This window comes from Peromyscus leucopus, chromosome 17 (genome assembly GCF_004664715.2).
Source record: "Peromyscus leucopus breed LL Stock chromosome 17, UCI_PerLeu_2.1, whole genome shotgun sequence".
Lineage (NCBI taxonomy): Eukaryota > Metazoa > Chordata > Mammalia > Rodentia > Cricetidae > Peromyscus > Peromyscus leucopus.
In genome coordinates, this window is record NC_051077.1 from 9671188 (window position 1) to 9687229 (window position 16042).

General features: G+C 42.1%; 1 protein-coding gene across 1 annotated transcript in view; it reads left to right on the forward strand.

The window, feature by feature from the left end:
* The window catches only part of Thsd1 (thrombospondin type 1 domain containing 1), a 34258-nt gene that overhangs the window by 2784 nt on the left and 15432 nt on the right, over positions 1-16042 (forward strand). The window contains 2 exon segments of the mRNA XM_028860944.2: positions 7975-8117; positions 11902-12858. Coding sequence (XP_028716777.1) covers positions 8060-8117; positions 11902-12858 — 1015 coding nt within the window. The 5' untranslated portion in view covers positions 7975-8059.

A 16042-nucleotide genomic window follows, 5' to 3' on the forward strand; every position in this document is an offset into this window, starting at 1 on the left:
AAAAGAAAAGAAAAGAAACAGCACAAGAAACACATATAGACTCTCTCTCACACACACAAGTTTGCACACACAGGAATCCCATCAAAACCCAAACCAGAAGCCGTGATATGTATGCAAAGGACCTGTAAGGTTAAAAAAAAAAATGCCCTCACAACATTATGAAACAAAACCTCAAAATGCTTTGGTTTGTTTTGTGTTGGCTATCTACTGCTTGGGCACAGGGGCCTTTCCTGAAAAGTGGTGTGTATCCCCAGTGAGACTCCCTCGGAGAAAATTAATTTTCTATTTTTTTTTTTTTTTTTTTCTGGAGCTGAGGACCGAACCCAGGGCCTGCGCCTCTACCACTGAACTAAATCCCCAGGCCCCAAAATTAATTTTTCATTTGCAAATGGCTATCAATGGATGTAGTTTCTGGGTTAGGGATGGGGGCGTGTATCCACCCCTCCTCTCTGCTCCCGGACCCCGTTTGATGCAGACCTGTGCAGGATTGTGCACACTGCCACAGTCTGTGAGCTCCTACGGGCACCAGCCCTGGTGTGTCTCCAAGGCCTTGATTCCTCGATGTCCCCCATCCCCTCTGGCTTTTACAGCCTCTCTGCCTCCTCTTCCTCAGTTCTCTGAGCCCGGAGGGGAGGGACTTGATGGAAACATCCCATTTAGGGCCACGTGTTCCAAGGTCTCCACTCGATGCATAAAACATAATTTTATCACACAATATATTTTAATCATATTTTTCTCCTCCCCCGACTTCTCTCAGCCTCCTGACTTTCCTCCACAAACAACTTCATGCTCTCTTTTTATCTTTCAAACAAAAAAACTCCAAAAAAAAACCCAAAAATCAAAATAAACAAGCAAAAAAAAAAAAAAGAATAACAAGGAAAATAAATAAATAAAACAAAAAGCACACAAAAAACATGGTGTTCATTTTGTGCTGGTGAGCTAGTCCTGAGCCTGGGGCCAGCCCTGGAGTGTGGTTGATATACCAGTGACACCACTGGAGAAAACTGATTTCCTTCTCTCAGCAGGTATTGTTAATAGCTTCTTGGTTAGGGGTAAGACTTTGAGTCCACTTTTATCTGGTTTGAACTTGGGCAGGACTTATGCATGATTTCACAGTCTCTGTGAGTTCACATGTGTGTCAGCCCTGTTGTGTTTGGAAGACACTGTTTCCTTGGAGTCATTCGTCACCTTCGGCTCCTACAATCTTTCCACCTCCTCTTCCACGTAGATCCCTGAGCCTTGAGGGGAGGGATTTGATGAAGACATCCTGTTTAGGACCGAGTCCTCCAAAGTCTCTCACTCTCTGTACATTGTTCAGTTGTGAGTCTCTGTTGATTCTCTGATGAGGGGTGAGCAAGGCGTTGATCTGTGGGCATAGCAATATTTCATTAGGAGTCATTTTATTGCTATGCTCCTTCAGCAAAATAGTAGGTTTTCCCGTAGGTCTTAAGACCTATCTAGTCTCAGGTTCTCAAGACCTATCTAGTCTCAGGTTCTTGGCCCCTTTAGCAGTGTCAAATATAGGTTCCATGCTGTACAGGAGCCTTAAATCTAGTCAAAAAGAGGTTGGTTACTCCCATATTTATGCCAATATTGCACCACATTATCTTGCAGGCAGATCACTGTTGTAGGTTAAAGGATTTGTAGCTGGGAGATACTGATGACTGATGATTCTCCTCTAGTGATGTGCTGTAGAGGTGATGCCTTTAGTTAGGCACCAGCTTGAATTCTCAATGTTTAATAACACATGTAAGTTGTGTCTTCAACAGGTTGTGGAAATCAGCCAATAGACTTGATAACAGCCTGTGATGTTTGAGAGACTCCCTGGGACTCCTTTGTCCAACAACTCAATAAGATGTAACCCATTCTTGGCATTGGGGCTTTTACTTGATGGCATAAGATATGTAGGTGGGCATTTCTCCCCCAGTAGATGGTGACTCCATTTAAATTACTTTCATATATGTATTTATGGAAACATCTACAGTAGTAGATTACATATGACTTTCCAAAAGGCCTTTAGTGTGAGGCATCCTTCCCATAGTCCTTTCTTTACCCTGTCCTCCCATTCCCCTCTACATGTAAACCTCCTGGTTTCTCATTTATCTCTTTATAATACTATATCCTATTTTCCATTCCTTGGAAGGTCACCTCCTCCCCCTTAGTCCCTCACTAGCTACATAAGCTTGTGATTATTCTAATTGAAACACACATATCTAAAGCTTAAAAGCTAATGTCTACATATAAGAGAAAACATGTACTATTTGTCTTTTCCGGTCTATGTTTTCTCTCTCAGGAGGATCATTTTCTAGCTCCACCCATCTACCTGCAAATTTAATTTTTCTTAGAAGCTGAATATCGTTGTGTAAATGTACCACATTTTCATTATCTACTCATCAGTTGGTGGATATCTAGACTATTTCCAATTGCTGACTATTATGAATAGAGCAGCAGTGAACATGAATGAGCAAGTATCTCTGTAGTAAGATGTAGAGTCCAGTCTTAGTTTGGGTTACTACGGCTATAATGAAATACTGTGATCAAAAGGAAGTTGGGGAAGAAAGAAAGAAGTGGGTTATACTTCCACATCCATAGTCCATCACGGAAAGAAGTCAGGACAGAAACTCAAGCAAGGCAGCAACCTGGAGGCAGGAGTTGATGCAGAGGCCATGGAGGAGTGCTGATTACTGGCTTGCTCATCATGGCTTCCTCAGCCTGCTTTCTTATAGAACCCAGTACTACCATCCCGGGGATGAAACTGCACAATGGACTGGGCCCTCCCCATTTCAATCACTAATACTCTATAGTTGGATCTTACAGAGACATTTTTCTATCGAGGTTCCCTTTTTTCAGATGACTCTAGCTTATATCAAGTTGACATAAAACTAGCCAGCACAAGTGTATATCTTCTAGAGGAGTATAGCTGGACCTTGTGCTGGTCGATTTTCAGCTTGTTGAGGAATCTCCACACTGGTTTCCATAGTGACTGTAGCAGTTTGCACTCTCACCAGCCATGATGGAGAGTTCCCCTTTCCCTGCATTCATACCAGCATGTGCTGTCATTTGTGTATTAATCTTGGCCATTCTGACTGGGGTAAGATTAAATCTCAAAGTAGTTTTAATTTGCATTCTTTGATGGTGAAGGATGTTGAACATTTTTAAAAGCATTTCTGAGCCATTTGGGTTTCATCTTTAGAGAACTTTCTGTTTAGTCCTATACTCATTTTTAATGGGTTGTTTGCTTGATGTTCTGTAAGGTGTATAATTGGTAAAGATTTTTCCACATTCTGCAATCCGTTGCTTGGCTCAAATGATGGTGCCCTCTGGTGTTCAGACAATTTTTAGTCATTTATTAATTGTTGGTCTTCTGACTTTTGACTGGAAAAAAGACGGCATCATCAACAAATGGTGCTGGACAAACTGGATGGTTGCTTGTAGAAGAATGCAAATAGATCCATATCTATCACCCTCTACAAAATTCAACTTCAAATGGGCCAAAGACTTCAACATAAGGCCCAGATACCAGAAGAAAAGCTGGGGAATGGGCTTGAACTCACTGGTACAGGAAGGGACTGTCTGAACAGGACATTGATGGCATAGGCATGAAGACCAGTTAATAAATGAAACCTCAGACTCTGAAAGGCTTCAGTATGGCAAAGGACACCATCATTCAGGCAAAGCATCAGACTACAGAATGAGAAAAGAACTTTACCAACTACACAACTCTAGACAATATCTAGAATATATAAAGAACTTAAAAAAAAAGAAACCACTGAACAAGAAAAGAACCAATTAAAAGTGAGGTACAGAACCAACCACAGACTTCTATAAAGATGAAACACAATGGCTGAGAAATACTTTTAAAACTGTTCAACATCCTTAGCCATCAGGCTCTCAGGAAGCTGGGAATTGATCTACCTCAAGATCCAGAGCATGTATCCAAAGGATATATATATCCAGATCATATATACCTTATCATAGAGACACTTGCTCACCCATGTTCACTGCTGCTCTATTCATAATAGCCAAAAAAATTGGAAATAATCTAGATCATTCCACTGATGATTGGATAATGAAAATATAGTACATTTAAACAATGGAATATTATTGATCTATTAAGTATGTAATTATGAAATTCACAGGTAAATGGATGGGACCTGGGAGGGGTGGAATCATCCTGAGTGAGGTAACCCAGATCTCAAAAGAGAAATAGTATATGTTTTCCTTTATATGGAGATGATAGCTTGCAAGCCTTTGAAATGTGGACTACAGTCTGAGTAAGCACAGAGATTAGGTATCTAGTAATAGATGGGGGCGGGGGGGAAGAGAAGGTCTCCCCAGAAGGGGAAGTAGAAGACATTTCTGGAGAGATAAAGGGAAATTGGAATAGGAGAATCACATATGGAGAGGGTGGGAGAGCAGGGTAAAGGAGGGAATATGTGGCGGGACAGCTAAGAGTAAAAGCCTTCAGGAAAGCCAAATGAAGACCAAAGGCTACATACAGAAACTCCCAAATATATGCATATGTAAGAGAAACAAAAAAGCCAAATGGACACCTGAGGCTACAGAAGCCCCCAAATATATGCATACATAAGAGAAATCTAAGGGGAGTCACCGAATAATAGGAGAGGCAATGCCCCAACTAGACATCTTATGCCACCAAGTAAAACCTCCAGTGCCAGAAATGGGTTAAATCTTGTTGGCCAATACAAAATAACCTCCATGGTATTTTTGTGGACTTTTGCTTTATTTTGCTTTGTTTGGAGATTTTTTTTTATCTTACTGGTCTCTTGTGTCTTTGTCTTCATTTTTCTTTTTGTGGGTTTGTTTTCTTGTTTTTTGTTTTTGTTTTTGAAAGGGAAAAAGAATATAAGGATGGGTGGGTAGGGAGGGTCTGGGAGGAGTTGGAAGAGTGAAAATATGATCAAAATATATGAAAAAAAACTTAATTAGAGAGTCCTGTTCAAAAAGTCCTTTCCTGTGCCCACAAGTTCAAGCCTATCCCTCAAATTTGCTTCTTTAAGATTCAAGTATTCCATCTTGTGTTATCCTTGATCCATTTTGAGTTATCTCAGGTTTGTTGTTGTTGTTGTTGTTGTTTTGTTTTGTATTTCCACATAAGGTTTAAGATTTTGTTTCAATTTTTATGAAGAAATGTGTTGTAATTTTGATGAGGATTGCATTGAATCGGTAGGTTGTTTTTGATAGGGTGGCCATTTTCTTTTCTTTTTTTTTTTTGCATTTTATTTTATTTTATTTTTTTTTTTTTTTATTTTATTTTACAATACCATTCAGTTCTACGTATCAGCCACGGGTTCCCCTATTCTCCCCCTCCCACCCCTCCCCTTACCCCAGTCTACCCCCCATTCCCACCTCCTCCAGGGCAAATCCTCCCCGAGGACTGCGATCAACCTGGTAGACTCAGTCCAGACAGGTCCAGTCCCTTCCTCCCAGACTGAGCCAAGTGTCCCTGCATAAGCTCCAGGTTTCAAACAGCCAATTCATGCAATGAGCACAGGACTTGGTCCCACTGCCTAGTTGCCTCCCAAACTGATCAAGCCAATCAACTGTCTCACCTATTCAGAGGGCCTGATCCAGCTGGGGCCCCTCAGCCTTTGGTTCATAGTTCATGTGTTTCCATTCATTTGGCTATTTTTTTTCAATAATTGAGTAAAACCAAAATTTATTATAAGCCACAGTTGTCCTGGGGACCTCCATGCTATATATATAGCCTCCATGGTTCTATGGGTTGTGGTCTGGTTATTCTTTATTTTATATCTAGAATCCACTTATGAGTGAGTACATACCATGACTGTCTTTCTGGGTTTGGGTTACCTCACGCAGGTTGATTTTTTCTAGTTCCATCCATTTGCCTGCAAATTTCATGCTTTCGTTGTTTTTTTCTGCTGAGTAGTACTCCATTGTGTATATGTACCACATTTTTTCCATCCATTCTTCCATTGATGGGCATCTAGGTTGTTTCCAGGTTCTGGCTATTACAAATAGTGCTGCTATGAACATAGCTGAGCATGTATATTTATGGTATGAATCAGCATTCCTTGGGTATATGCCCAAGAGTGGGATGGCTGGGTCTTGAGGTAGTTCGATTCCTAATTTTCTGAGAAACCGCCATACTGATTTCCACAGTGGTTGTACATGTTTACATTTAGGGTGGCCATTTTCACTATATTAATTCTACCATTTGCATGGGAGATCTTTCCATCTTCTGATATCTTCTTCAACTTATTTATCCAATGTCCCAAGTTTGTATTATAAGTCTTTCACTTACTTTGTTAGAGCTATCCCAAGATATTTTATTTGGGGGAGAGGTTCAATTATGAAAGGGTCAACATGTGGTTTTACCTGTAGTAATATTTCATTTATGAAACTGAGTGCCTTTTGTGTGGTGCATTGGTGCAATAATGTTTAAAACTGAAATATCCCCTTGGTGAATTTTCCTTTAATGAGTAGGCAGTGTCCTTCCCTGTCTTTTCTGATTAGTTTTGGCCTGAAGTCTGTTTCTTTCAGGTATTAAAGTAGCTACACTTGCTTGCTTCATGATCCCATTGGTTTTCATCCTTTTACCCTAAGTTGACATCTGTTTCTGATAGCGAGGTGTGCTTCTTGAATGCAGTGAAGATGGAGCCTGTTTTCTGGTCCAATATGTAATTCTGTGTCTTTCTATTTGGGACTTAAGACCATTCATATTGAGAGTTACTACTGAGCAGTGTTTATTAATTCCTGTTATTTTGTTCTTGTGGTGTTCCCCCTCCTTTCTTCTGATTAACTGTTCTGGGATTATGTGCTCCTTCTGTCCTCCGTGACATAGAGGTCAGACAATAGTAGCACATGCCTTTAATTCTAGCATTCGGGAGGCACAGATCCATCCAGATCTCTGTGAGTTCAAGACCACACTGGAACAGAGCCAGGCGTAGTGGCACACGCCTTTAATCCCAGTGCTAGTTAACCATAGAGGTCTGGAGGTCTGGACAGACAGATAGGAAGTGATAAAACTGGGCAGAAAGAGGAAGTGATGTAGCTGGGCAGAAAGAGGAAGTGATGTAGCTGGGCAGAGAGAGGAAGTAAGATGGCAGGGCACATGAAGGTATATAGGCGTGAGTATACAGGAAATAGCTCTCTCTTGGGCTAAGAATTTTTCTTTCTTTCTTACATTCTTTCTTTCTTTCTTTCTTTCTTACATTCTCTCTTTCTTTCTCTTTCTTTCTCTTTCTTTCTTTCTTTCTTTCTTTCTTTCTTTCTTTCTTTCTTTCTTTCTTTCTTTCTTTCTTTCTTTCTTTCTTTCTTTCTTTCTTTCTCTCACTTTATTTTATGTGTATTGGTGTGAAGGTATCAGATCCCCTGAAACTGGAGTTACAGACAGTTGTGAGCTGCCATGTGGGTGCTGGGAATTGAACTCAGGTCTTCTGGAAGACAGGGGCTGAGGATTTTCTAGCTGTAAGAATGTGGCTGGCTTCTTTCTGCTTCTCTGATCTTTCAGTTTTCACCCCAGTATCTGGCTCTGTTTTTTTTTTTTTTTATTATTAATAAGACCTTTTAAGATTTGTGTTACACTTCTCTATATTTTTTTAATGCCTCCTAGACAATTTGACTTCTTAGAATGGCATTGCCATTTAAAAATTATTCTTATTTTTCATTATTTTATTTTATTTATTATTTTATTATATTTATAATTATTTTTATGGATGTTTTTGTGTGTACCTACTTGAGTGTATACCACATGTATGCAGGTGTCCTGAGAGGCCAGAAGAGGAGCTGGAGTTAGCCAGGGTTGTGAGCTGCCCAGCATGGGTGCTGGGAACCAAACTCAGGGCCTCTTGGAAGAGTAGTCCTGCCCTTCACCACAGACACCCATCCAGCCCCTGACTTTGTGGTTTTATGAACAAACGCCTTCGGTGCTTTTTACGGTTCTGTGAATCACATTAACTGGAGTCATCAACTTTGAGTTTCTAATTTCAGGTGCTTTTGGGGGAAAAAAAAAGCCACAATTGTGATGTGAGAAAGGACATGAGGAGACTAAAGGCCTGGGATTTTACCGATCAGAATGAAACCAATGTTGAAGGACTTTTCAAATCTGTTGCTGGTGGTGCTCTGTGACTATGGTGAGTACGGTGGGAACACATGGAGCCATTGCTGTCAGGAGGAGATCAATGCACTGATGTTGGTGACCCCGTGGGGGTGAGGTCAAGTGGGTCAGCTGAACTATCTTGAAGCCACAGGGCTGTTACCCTGGCTTCTCAGGAAATGCTGTACCTCAGGGGTTTTGCCTGATGGATTCAAATTTCAATCTAAACGTATTTTTAACTCAAAAACAAAAACAAAAGCTTCACGACTACTAAATAAATGAAAACATTATACTTCCTCTCCCTCCCTTTTCTCTTCTCTCTGAGACGGGGGCTTACTATGTAGCCCTGGCTACCTGTGATGTGCTGCGCATGCCTCCAATCACTGGGTTAAAGGTGGATGCCACCATACCTGGCAAAAAATGATGCTTTCGTACTTCTTTCTTCCCCTTTCATATCTACTGAATATAGATGAAATCTATTAGTATGGGTTATCCACATGTGTGTATATACACATGCTTATGTGAATATTCCAGTTACTTTCAATTCTGTCATAAATGGGGGAAGGGAAAATGAAAGAACAGAAGAAACAAAACAAAATAAAGCAAAAAACCACTAGAGTAGTGTCAGGATGTAGTAGGACCAGATAGTAGTTTTTAGAATGAGAGCGTCTTCTCGTCCAAACAAATAGGAATTCCGGGGTATGGTGGTGAGTTCTTCCTTCAGTACCTATCTTCTGTTTTCTACTTCCACAGGGACCCATCCATTGCTTCTCTGTTCTTCTTTTTCTTTCTTTCTTTCTTCTTCTTTTTCTTTCTTTCTTTTTTTTTGTTTTTTGTTTTTTTTTGTTTTGTTTTGTTTTTCGAGACAAGATTTCTCTGTGTAGCTTTGTGCCTTTCCTGGATCTCGCTCTGTACACCAGGCTGGCCTCGAACTCACAGAGATCCACCTGGCTCTGCCTCCCGAGTGCTAGGATTAAAGGCGTGCGCCACCACCGCCCAGCTCTGTTCTCCTTTTTTCATCTGGACATGTATATTGTTTTCATTCTTTGGCTCCCATTGAACCAGAATCTGGTCAGCCTCATTGACAGTCTCTGTCATTTATAAGAGAATCTGCATCATTTGGCATGTGCAAGCTTGTAATCCTAGCATTTGGAATGGAGAAGGCAGGAGGATTGCTACATGAAATCCTAGCTCAAAACAAAACACAGCAAACAAAACAGTCCCACTCTTGTTAGTAACTGTTGGTTAGTTTTGTGTCAGCGTGGCACAAGCTAGAGTCATTTGGGAAGAGAGCCTCTCAGTTGAGATCACGCCTCCATAAAACTGGCCTACAGGCAAGTCTGTAGATCCTTTTTCCGATTAATGATTGATGTGGAAGAGCCCAGACCACTGTGGGCAGTGCCAACCCTGGGCTGGTGGTCTTGAGTTCTATAAGAAAGCAGGCTGAGCAAGCCATGAAAAGCAAACCAGTAAGCAGCATCCTCCATGGCCTGTGCTTCAGTTCCTGCCTCTAGGTTCCTGTGTTAAGTTCCTGCCCTGACTTCTAGTGATGCAGTGTGACATACCTAGTTATTTCAGAAGTGTTCATATATTGTGGGGTAAATAAATAACTTTTTTCATCCACCTGAAAATTCCTTCCTCACCCACGTAAGGACACCAGTTCTTCTACTGCTAAAAATTCTTAAGCGCTTATCTTGAATATGGGATAATAATAACTTTGAAGAGAAGTTAGCTATCTTACATTTTAAATAATCTACAGCAACTTATATTATGCCATTTAACCAAACTTTCTCTGATATAGATCTATTTTCCCCAAATAACTAAACACCAGCATAAGTTATTCAGTTATAAGCTGAAATAAACTGTTTCCGTCCCAAGTTGCTTTTGGTCATGGTGTTTTATGACAGCCATTGAAAGCCTAACTAAGACATTAATGAATTGACATGTGCCTCTTAGTCTTAAGATGCACTAGAAAACAGTCCTGACCCTTTCAAATGTAAAGTAAACTGACTTTAGTGGGGCTGGAGAAATCGTTCACCAGTTAAGAGCGAGTAAGGAGACTGGGTCCATTACCAGCATCTGTGTTAGGTGGTTCTAAGCCACCTGAAATCCAGGGCACCCAATGTGTCTGGCCTCTGTAGGCAACTGTTCTCGTTCTCTCTCTCTCTCTCTCTCTCTCTCTCTCTCTCTCTCTCTCTCTCTCTCTCTCTCTCACACACACACACACACACACACACACACTTAAAAATTTTTTGAAACATCTTTTTTTTTTTGGTTTTTCTAGACAGGGTTTCTCTGTGTAGCTTTGTGCCTTTCCTGGAACTCACTCTGTAGCCCAGGCTGGCCTTGAACTCACAGAGATCCGCCTGCTTCTGCCTCCCTAGTGCTGGATCAAAGGTGTGTGCCACCACCGCCGGCGAAACATCTTTAAAATTGCTTTTGTCTCAGTCTTAATCCCTTCCTTGGCCTGTGATGGTGTGACAGGCTCTTTGGGCACTAGTGAACACCTTCCTCAACTCACATGTCTCCAGATGCAAAGGAATAGTCTTCAACTTCCATTTTCCCTAAATGGAAAAACAAAACAAAGCAAACTTTATCCTGTTATATATATATATATATATATATATATATATATATATATATATATATATGTAAGTATGATCAAGTATTCAAATCTATCCACGTTTTATATATGTTATTTTAATCTCAAGTAGGAAACAGATGAGGTACAATATCTATGTTTTGATATATCTATGTGCTGATTCTAGTCATCACTGATTACATACAGATAAGGGAAGTTTAAAGATGGTAAGTGTAAACAAAAATATGAGCCCCTTTAGATATGTGCAATATAATATGCATATACAATATGTGGATGGGGTATATACAATAAGAATAATACATTTTTAATTGTGTAACATTTTTCAAAATGAAAAGGGGTCCTGGCAGTTCTTTCACTATGGAATAATGTCTTACCCAGCCATGGGCCAGCTGACTGTTACATTGCCAAATCCTGCCTGCTTTGATATGTATTTGGATCCAGCTCAGAAAGGAAACAAAGATTCTTAGGTGTCTGCATTCTTTGTACCATTCAGCTGCCCTGCTGGGTCTCTTTTTAAAAGATATGCTTGATCATAACTGAATGGTACTTGGGAAATTAGTAGTCATCTGCTCTATCGGTGCCAGGACCAGTTGCTGCCATGTCATTGAAGTTGCCAAGGACATGCCTAGTTATTTCAGAAATGTTCATACTATTGTGGATGACCAACAAAGAATAAATAAATAACATCTCTCATCCATCTAAAACTCTCCTCCTCACCCAAGTGGAGGGCACGGGTTCTTTTACTGGTAAAAATTCCCAAGTGCTTATCTTGAACATTGGACAATAATCACTTTGAAGAGAGGTTAAATATCTGGCATTTTAAATAACCTACAGCCATGTGTATTGTGCCGTTTAAACCAAACTTTCTCTGAACCCCAGAAAATGATTGAAGTAAGAAATGTGAGGGCCTGAAGTTTAAGCCTGAGGATGGTCAATTATTCTTCTACCTTCATAGTTATTCACTGCGGTTAGATGTTGAATGTTGTGAGTTCGGAGTACGTATCACTGTTCACCATTTGAAACGTAAGGGCAATGAAATATCGGAGAGCGCTCTTAGAAAGGAACGAGCTGGGTGCTCGACCCCTTAGTTGCTGTGTCGTTATGATATCCTTGGCTTGGTTCCACAGTCTCTACTGTCTGAGAAGCCATTTTCATCACATCACTGATAGGCCCACTCAAGCGCTCCCTTTAAAATGCAATTCTGACCATTTTCTTTCAGTCCTTGGAGAAACTGAGTACCTCCTCCTGCGAGAGCCAGTCCACGTGGCACTGAGCAACAGGACAGTGTCGGTGGGTTTCCGCTATCTCGGTGACGTTAACGGGACACTGAGGAACGTGTCTGTCATGCTGTGGGCGGCCAACACCAATCAGACTCTGACCACAAAGCACCTCCTGACCGACCAGTCCCAGGGGACGCTCCAGTTTGAGTGCTTCTACTTCAAGGAGGCGGGTGACTACTGGTTCGTAATGATTCCAGAAGTGACGGACAACAGCACTCAAGTTCCCTGCTGGGAGAAGAGTGCCTTTCTGAAGGTGGAATGGCCTGTCTTTCACATCGATTTGAACAGGACCGCCAAGGCCGCAGAAGGCACCTTCCAAGTGGGCCTTTTTACCACCCAGCCGCTCTGCCTGTTTCCAGCGGACAAGCCGGACATGCTGGTGGACGTGGTTTTCACTGACAGTCTTCCTGAGGCAGGAACAAGGGGGCAGCCGCTGGAGATCAGAGCCAGCAAAAGGACAGAACTCGCTCAAGGTCAGTGGGTTGAGTTTGGCTGTGCACCCATTGGGGTGAAAGCCTATGCCACTGTGTCGCTGAAGCTTTGGGGCCAAGACTCAGTCATTACTTCTACCGGACCCATTGACCTGGCCCAAAAATTCGGATACACATTGACGATGGCACCGGAAGTCACGTGTGAGTCTGTGGTGGAGGTGATGGTCCTGCCACCGCCTTGTGTCTTTGTCCAAGGAGTGCTCGCTGTTTACAAAGAGGCCCCGAGACACCCGGAGGAGAGGACTTTTCAGCTGGCTGAAAACAGCCTGTCCCTGGGAGAGAGGAGAACAGTGTTTAACTGCACTTTGTTTGATGTGGGGAAGAACAAATACTGCTTTAACTTTGGAATTTCGAGGAAGAGCCATTTTTCTGCGAAGGAGTGTATGCTAATTCAGAGAAATATAGGTTGGTATCAAGATTTTTCAGCATTTAAAAATCCAATCAGTGCCTTCATGTAATCAAAATTAATACGATCTAGGTGAACTGTGGTGTTCATGATCCATTCTTCAGACTATACCAATTAGCATTATTTTTTTGGTGAAAAATTTAAAGCATATTCATCTTTCAGTTTCTGTGGGAGGTTGGTTTTGGGGCCCCCAGATACCAACATTGCATAGTATTCACATAACACCTACACAGCACTTCTTGTCAACCCCAGGTCATCTCTAGGTTACTCACGAAACAGTACAATGCAATTCTGTGTAAGTAGTTGTTATGGTGCATTGTTTGCAGAACAATAACAAGAATGGAGTCTGTGCATTGCAGTAGAGATGCAGTACTTTTTTCTGAATGCTTCCTATCCATAGCTGGTTGAGTCTGTGGCTATGAGTTCTGGGGACAGAGAACTTGTTGAGAGCTGGGGGACCATATATCTGTCCTGGCCATCAGATTCACATAACTTCTTTAGGTTTTCTCTTTCCCTCAAAAACTATTAATTGTCAGTATCTCTTCAGCTAGTGATGGAGGCTCAGAGTCCCTCTCCACTCCATGGTGGTCTTGTTCAGGCAGCCACAGACACTGTGAGTTCCGAGTGCAGAGGTCATGGCATATTCCAAAGATACTGTTTCATGTCTGTCCTCCCCAACTTCTGGATCCTACAGTTTTTATACCCCTTCTGTCAGGATGGTCCTTGACCCTTGGGGGTGATACTATAGTTTCTTTCATTGAAAAGAGATGTTTTTCATACAATATATTCTGATTATGGTTTCCTGTCCTTCAGCCCCTCGCAGTTCCACCCTCCCTCCCCTCCCCTCCAAATCCACACCCTTTCTCTCTCTCATTAGAGAACAAGCAGGCATCTAAGGAATAATAATAAAATAAAATGAAAAGATAAAACAAAAACAAATTGGAATAGGAAAAAACAAACAGAAGAAATAGAGCCAAAGAAAAAGCACAAGAAATACACATGGACTCAGACCCACACAGGGTTGCACACACAGGAATCCCATAAAAACACAAAACCAGAAGTCACAATTCAAAGGACTTGTTAGGTTAAACAAACAAACAAACAAATGCCCCGACTTAACATTATGAGACAAGGAACCTCTAAGATGCCGTTGAATTCGTTTTCTGTTGGCCATCTACTTCTGGGCCTAGGGCCTACCCTTAAGAATGGTCTTGGAGAAAACTGACTTTTTCTTTTGCAAGTGGTTATCAATTGGAGATAGCTTTTGGGCTAGGGATGGAGACATATGTCCACTTCTCCTTTCAGTTTTAGGACCCCATCTGGTGCAGATCCGTGCAGGCCCGGTGCACGTTGCCTCAATCTCTGAGAGTTCATATGTGCATCGGTTCTGCTGTGTTTAGAAGGCCTTGTCTCCTTGGTGTCCTCCATCCCCTCCGGCTCTTACAGTCTTTCCCCCTCCTGTTCTGCAGGGTTCCCTGGGCCCTGAGGGGAGGAATTTGATAGAGACATCCTGTTTAGGACAGAGTGTTCCAAGGTCTCTCACTCTCTGCATATTGTCTGGCTGTGGGTCTCTGTATTTGTTCCCATCTGCTGTAGGAGGAAGCTTCTCTGATGATGGCTGAGCAAGGCACTGACCTATGAGTATTGCAGAATGTCATTAGGAGTCATTTTATTACAATAACCCTTTAGCAGAACAGTTGTATTTGGTTTTTCCCCTAGGTCCCTGGCCAATCTAGCCTCAGGTTCTTGGTTACCCACACAGGATATGGGTTTATCTTGTGGAGTGGGTCTTAGATCCAATCAGAGAGCGGGTGGTTGCTCCCACAAGCTCTGTACCACTACTGCACCAGCGTGTCTTGCAGGCAGGTCACCATTGTAGATGGAGGAGTTTGTAGCTGTTGGGCGCTTTCTCTTTTGGTAGTGTGCAGAGTACTTTCCAGCACCATGAACACTCATCTGTGGGGTGAAAACCTGGGGAGGTGAAAACACAGAGATCCCTGGGACTTCCTGACCAGCCAGGCCAGCCTAATCGAGAGGCCACAGGACCTGGTTAGAAATCATGTCTCAAACAAAAGACAATGTGGGGGGCTCCTGAGAAAGGACTCCCCAGCTTTTCACGTGGATGCTGGGGAGAGGTCCTGATGTGACTGTAGCAGCACTTTACAAACCGCAGCTCTCCCCAGCCTCCTCACTGTCAGGCTTCTGAATCACTGACTCACTGAATCTTGTTAGTCCTTTTTTTTTTTTTTTTTTGAAAATAGAATAATGTGTTTATGCCTCTTTCCACTTCTAAATCTGTCTTAGGACCCAAGGATACAGTACATTCTGTATGTTGCCAAAAGGGACTCCTTGTGGTCTTCACATGATTCATTAGCCCCCGGGACTAAGTGCTCTTTGTGACTGTTAACCGGTTTGGGCCTTATAATCCTGTAACTTAGGCTCATTACATTGTCAGTTTTATAGGTGAGGAACTGAAGACACAGAAAAGCGAAGTCATTGGCTCGGGATGTTTGAGTGAAGAGTCAGAGCACAAAGCTGAGCACACTACCAACTGGGGGTATCACTCAGTGGTGGAGTGTTGGCCCTGAGTTCTAGTCCCAGTCCCACAAAACAAGTGAAAACCAAAGGTTGAGTGGACTAAGCCCGACGAGTTGCTTTACCATGTTCTGCCATTGCCTTCCATGCCAATTCCTCTGTAAGACAATAAAAAGCTTTCAGCTTGGGCAGCCGGGCGGTGGTGGCGCACGCCTTTAATCCCAGCACTCAGGAGGCAGAGGCAGACGGATCTCTGTGAGTTCGAGGCCAGGCTGGGCTACCAGAGCAAGACCCAGGATAAGCACCAAAACTACACAGAGAAACCCTGTCTAAAAAAAAAACAAAACAAAACAAAAAAAGCTTTCAGCTTGAAAAAGATTCTGGTTTTTTTATTTGTTTGCTTGTTTGTTTTTCTTCCTCATTCATCCTATACTGTGTAGCCCTTTTGGAAGACCTGTAACTGTTTGCATGTTCAGTATCCAAGGATGAGCACTGTTCAACTGAAGTGAACCTTGCTCTGTGCAGAGGGAATGCAACTGCTTTTCTCAGGTGTCCCTGCTTCTCCCTCACGTCTGAGGGTTTCTTCTGAGCATGTTTTGTTTAGTTACATTGGTCTCTAGAGCACGATGTCCTAGAAATGTCAATATT